Source organism: Blennius ocellaris, assembly GCF_963422515.1.
Source record: "Blennius ocellaris genome assembly, chromosome: 7".
NCBI lineage: Eukaryota > Metazoa > Chordata > Actinopteri > Blenniiformes > Blenniidae > Blennius > Blennius ocellaris.
In genome coordinates this window covers 8,608,507-8,614,603 of record NC_137656.1, presented here as the reverse complement: position 1 = coordinate 8,614,603, position 6,097 = coordinate 8,608,507, and the positions used below count along the sequence as shown (strand labels likewise).

The 6,097-nt window shown below is 40.4% G+C and overlaps 1 protein-coding gene across 1 annotated transcript; it reads right to left on the bottom strand.

Annotated features, from left to right (window-relative positions):
• LOC308132784 (uncharacterized protein) lies at positions 1-3,269 on the bottom strand (the record flags this gene model as incomplete). Its single annotated transcript, XM_080499968.1, has 4 exons — positions 2,919-3,269; positions 1,021-1,329; positions 143-247; positions 1-62 (listed from the first exon to the last, which is right to left on the bottom strand). Exons 1-4 carry the CDS (start codon positions 3,223-3,225, stop codon positions 1-3), a joined length of 783 nt encoding a protein of 260 aa, XP_080356094.1. The 5' UTR covers positions 3,226-3,269.
• Between the last annotated feature and the right edge of the window lie 2,828 nt (positions 3,270-6,097).

The following is a 6,097-nucleotide window of genomic DNA, read 5'->3' as shown; positions in this document are numbered from 1 at the left end:
TCATTCTTCATTTATGAGCACTGGAAAGTCGTCCTCATATGGCTCCTGGCAGTCGTCGGCATCTGGAAAAGTTTTGTTATCTTAGCAGAATTTCACAATGTATGTGTTGTTTTTGTCATTATAGCTCAAGAAATCAACTTGCCTCTTTTGAATATCTTATAGAGAACCAACACAGGAGGGACCACAGAGACGAGCTTGAGCAGTTGTAAGAAGAGGCCGAGGATTTTGTTTGGCTCATGAGGGCGACCTTATCGGGGAAAAACACAGAAACACAGAAACACACAAAGAGTTTAACATTTCTAAAATTGTAATCATCAGTTTTTATCTGTGTCGTTATTTACCAGCCGATCGGACATAGTCATTGATGTGGATGGGAATTATCTCCTTGTGTATGTGTGTGTGTGTGTTTTCTCCAAAAACTCTGGTTTCTTCAAAAAGTCCCAAAACAGGTTTGAGCTTAATTGTCCATTTGCGTGTGATTGCCTGTCTCCCATGCATCTGCCTGTGAATAGGCGTCAGTTCAAATTTTAACTTCTTGAAAGATCATGCCCTGGATTTCCTTTTTTTTTTTTTTTTTTTTTAATATGCTAAATTCAGATTTCTTTGTTGTCACGTTCAGGTATATTTGATAACCTTCTCCAGAAACACATCCAGCTCTGCACTTTGGCCTCGGCTCTTCCTCCATTTAGAAAACACAAAGCAAATGCACACGGTAGCATCGTTCTTATGTGAGCAGGGTCTGAAGTATCCAAACCCCTTGTTTGAATTAACCATGGTTGTGCTTGGCGTCAATCATGGTGTTATTGTCATTAAGAGACCTGCAAAACTCCGACGATCTGAAAGTGCAATATATTTCCATGCATGTTAACACACTTCATGCACTACCTGTGCTAAAGCAGTATAAAATATGGACGCATATCTGAAATTTCTCACTTGTGGGACTTATAAAGGTTTGTCTGATCTAATAGTATGTGTCTCGGTGCATGTGTATATAAACTTGCCAAAAGGCACAATTCCCACCTGTTTTCACTTGGAAAGTTGTGGGTTCATCTTGAAGAAGGACTTCTTCACCGGTGCGGGTGTCAGGCCGAAAAACAAAAGCGGCAATCGTCACAAAGTAAACTGTATCTGATGTCAGGTTGGAGATGCCGATGTTGACAACAGCAGAGTCGCCGGTGTAGAGGTAACCTCGTGTTTCACATGTGTTGGTGCAAATCGTCAGGTTGTAGCTGTGTGGCGTCGCCCGCATGAAGGTGGAAACCTTCCAGCTGAGGTGCAAATGAGACGCACCCACTGAGTTTACAGTCACAGACTGTGGGGAAACGGGACCTGCCAGATAAACAAGTCAGAGAAGTGACATCAGTGTTTTGGAGATCAGAACCAAGAGCTCACAGAGATAAGGCCGACACATCAGGAAACTGTTTTTAACGATTTAGTTTTTCAGAAAGTCCTTGAGTGAGAGAGATTTAGGTAGATCCCAGGAAGATGGATGGGGAGATTGGTTTAAATATAGTTCATTTAAAAATAAAAATAATTCCATATTCCGTATTGACTATATGACCAGCAAATAATACACGAGCTTGAGTTCCTGTCCACTGTGTTTGAAGTAGAACTTGTGAATCCTGATTAAATATCATTCTTTTTAAAAATGTCTATGAACCAAATTTCATTTTGCATGAGCAAACAGACAAATGTTTTTTACTTCTCACAGACAGAATTAAGATATTTCTCTTACAGTTTCCCTGATCAATCGCAAAGCAGTTCATTTTGCTTACATTTTTCACGTTGACATACTGAATGTAGACTAATCACAAAATTCAACCACTATGTATCCCTTATAACTTAGATTGAGGCCACATCACAGTTCTTAGCATTGAAGTAAGACCTGCCGTTTGACGAGTTTTAAATTGATGGTTTAACGACAGTTTTGTTGCTACGGCGCAGCCAAAGCCAGTTCAAACAAATCACAGCCACACAGTTCACATCTGCCAGGTATAAAAACACACCCAAAGTTATCGAACCAAGAATTTAAAATATGACTTGACTCTAATTACTTGGTAGACAACATTTTTTAATCTGTTTTCATGCTTCATCCCTACATGACAATCCAATCATACAAATCTTTTTGACAGCTTGACTTTACATTTCAAGGTGAGCAGGTCTTTCTGACAACACTCGACTTACAGAAGGAACGTGAAATATTGAGGCGTCGCACGGAGTCACGCCACACATGCTTTTTTTTCTGATGATCGCTCATTTAGTGTTAGGAAACAAATAGGATGACGACTTATGAGCTATTTGTAAGGTTTTACTTGGAGAATGCTGGTCGTTTCTTATGTTGCTCCTCTTGGTTTTGATGGTTTTACATCACAGCCTTCTATCTTTAACGTTGTTGCATTTAATGTGTCAATTTTATATGAAACCCTTCATTTAAAAAAAAATTGTTTTAGTAAAAATAAAGACGCATTTCTTGCATTTCAAACATTTGCCATGGCTGTTTCTCAAAAATTACACAGAAGAAAGCATGCTGGGAAGCACCGTTCTGTTTCTCCCAACAAGTTCTCTGTTTTGGATTTTTGTTTCTCTCCTTGCGACCAATCGTCTCTCTCTTGTTTTCTTCCTGGTAAATTCTACTGACACGCCATTTTCTGTTTGAACAACAAGCGTTCTGGGAACGCTCCAGCTCCCCATCATAGAAATATCTCTAAGCTCAAGTCAAAAGTTGGCAGCCCTGTTGATCTAAAGCCTAACAAAACAGAAGTGGGAGTGTCTGTTTTGTTGGTCGAAGCGTTGCACAATCCAGTTTTCTACCATGTTTATGTTATTTAGGACTTCCAAAACATAGGATCTGGGTCATGGCGAAAGTGAATATTCCAGGGTTTCTAACTTCGAGGCATCGATGATGCAGCTCTCCTTACCTTGGCAGATGGGCATGTGTGGCTCGTCGCACAGACGAGGCAGCAGCTTCTTGTCGTCCTTCAACATGGCCTCCAGGCTCACACAGTCACCCCCAGGGTTGTAGTTGTACCACTGCTCGTAGCCAAGTCCTTCGCCGTTCACCCACTTCCAGCTGCTGCCGAGACCCTGGCGCCGCAAACCCAGCCAAAAGCTCGCCGTGTTTGAAGCGGTGGCGTTGCGAAGGGCGAAGTACTGCTTCTCTGTGCTCAGGACAGCCAGATCCACGTAGTGCCGCTGACAGAGCTCCCGGGCTTTGTTCCATGACATTGGACGTTTGACGAGGATGTAATCAGTTGTGGCTTTGCCCACTGTCAGGCCCACTCTTACTGAATAGCAATGAGATAAAACAACAATGCAAATAAATTGATTAACTCACTAGCTGTAGATTGTTGTTTTACCAAATTTTAAAGACTTGGTAAAAGATTTGATAGCATGTGAAGTAGTTTGGGTGACACCTGAGTATGTACGTTTTCTATATAGGAAGAAAAACTTTTTGAAGATTTTTGAAATTGTCCCTGCGTGATGCCAATGAGGAAGCTTGGCTGCAGGCCTAAAGTAAAGGTACCTCATGAAACACTTTGCTGTAGATGGCCACTAAAATAGGAAAAGGAAAAAGGTCCCAAAAGGTCGTGGGAAACATAACGTGGACCGATATGCAATACATTTAGATATAGTGGAAGATATTAAAGGCATTCAAAATACCAAGGAACTGGTGAACGCAACAGAGGAGTTCAAATCGAACAAAAATAGATTTAAAACAATTACAAAGAGATTTATAACAATCGCAAACCGATGATTCGTAGATAGATGATAGTCTTTTTATATACTTTAACTTTTGTATTGAATAACTTCAATATTATTTAATATCCCAGATCACAATCTTCTGTTACCGCGACCATGGAACACAACACACTAACCGAAACACAGCATAACTGGGAGCATGAAATCACCTTTCTGTCGGCACTAGTTGCAATAGTATTTCTTCAAATATGTCACTATCGCAGCAACCTTTTTCATATTAAAAAAAAAATTGTAATTAAATGTGGTCATAGTTACCCAGTATTGCCAGCCACAGCAGAGTCTGTCGCACATGAGGAATCATGCAGCATATTACGTGTGCTTGCCCGTGTTCTAGAGAAACAGCCGCTCATCCTCTCTCTTTCTTCTCTGACTGAAACGTCTCTACCTTGATATTTATAACATGGACTGACAAGGGAGAAGAAAATGGGAGTGTCCAGAGTGTTGGATGTTCGACTGTTCCAGGAAGTTTCACGGAGCTCTTGTCTAAAGTAATCATGCCATCACGTTGGAAGACTTTTTTTTATTCACCCGAGTATCACATTGCCCCACACTGCCTGTATTTACATCTATTGATGAATGTAAACGTTTGATCATGACCTACTTTCTGATTCTGTTGTTGAAGCACAAAGCAACCGATGGGGTGGCTTTGCAGGTGAAAGTGCCCTGGATGTGAATGAAGGTTTTGGGCTTTTATACAAGGCACTAAAAATAACTCCACCCTGCAGGTTATTTTAAGAAATAGACTGCAGGGTCTGGTTAATGGTTAATGTTAAATTGTACTTTCGGACTTTGAGATCGGAAGCTGCTAAGTTATAAAAACAATCAATAAAAAAAAACAGACATTTGTGCCAAGAAAGAGAGGAAATACTAAAGGCCAGTGAAGTATCAGGTCCATTTGCTTCCTTTGGTTTGCCTGGATTTGAAAGGAAAGGGGTTTCATTTGAAGCCAATCAGTCGTTTGGAAAAATTCTTCTGTTACTGCACACATTTGCACCATCCTCAACACACCTGAGGAAACGTTTCTCTTTGAGCACTTGTGTAACCAGTTTATCCAGCTGAATTCTTTCTCCGATGATGTAATGCTCTCTCTCTCTCTCTCTCTCTCTTCCCCCATTGGCACACCTTTTACTTATTGGTTTGAAAATTACATTTGCAAAGACATGCAAATATGTTGCATGACATACAGTACATGTCGAAGGGAATTGTACTAATTGCATTTGACCATAACACGATACTGAATTTGTGTTACAGGGTTGTTGTACTTGTCTTTGCAGAATGATTGAGCGGACGAGCCACAAATGCCATGATTGCTTGCCCACGTTGCTGAACATGTTGCCCATAAGAGGTGGTTTGAGTTCCAGCTTCTTCTCTCTATAAAGGAAGTCTTCACCACAGCACCTTCTTGCATTAAATGTTCTCTGCGGCTCACTCTGACCATGCACGTGCTGCTGAGTGTCTCAACACAGAGGTTTTGGTCTGAACTTTACTCTGCTCCGTGTGGATGTGTAACCGTGTAACGTGTTGTGTGGAACGTGCTGCGACGGTGAAATAAATTCCAAAGTAGAATATTGAACTTGACCGTATCCAACAGAGAGCATCAAGAAAGTAGGAGGTGTTTTGCACATCTGGTGGTGATGGTAATAGCAGCTTTGGTATTTATTTGTTGAATGTGTCCATTAACCCATGAGAACAGCTAAATGTACAAAGAAATGTAAGGACATGGAACAAACATAAACACCTCAGAGAACACATTTCTGACCTTACTGTAGAAATCCACACCTAACTCGAAAAGATGAGAAAAACACTTCTTATTTAATCTAGATAAATGGGCTTTTCATGATATCAGTTTCCATGTAAATTTTGACCAAAACCACTTCGAGTAACAAAATACATCTGACATGCAGTCAGTGGAATGTCAACAGATCAACAGATTGCAAAACAAATCAAGATTGCAATTGAGGTAAATGTGAATTCGCTAATTTGATATTTTGTCCTACATTGTAGGTGATGACAGTGTAGTGTGTCAGCATTGAGCAAATTTAATCCTTTTCTGTCAATTTAACCATCTATCACAATAAAACAATATATTATGATGGTGCCATGGTTAAAAAAAACCCAACAACAATAGTGCTACGTGAATGCATGAAGCAAGACAGGAGGTGCAAACTGGAGGTAAGCTGGTTGGAAATTGTGGTTTGGTCTGAACAGACAGTCTGTTTGCAGGAAACATGCTGCTTGTTCTCATAGACAGAACGAACACAGCTTAATGTTATGAGGCCGCACCATCCAGGTCGATATTCTACCAACATACAATGTTAATCCTGAATCATGCCGATAT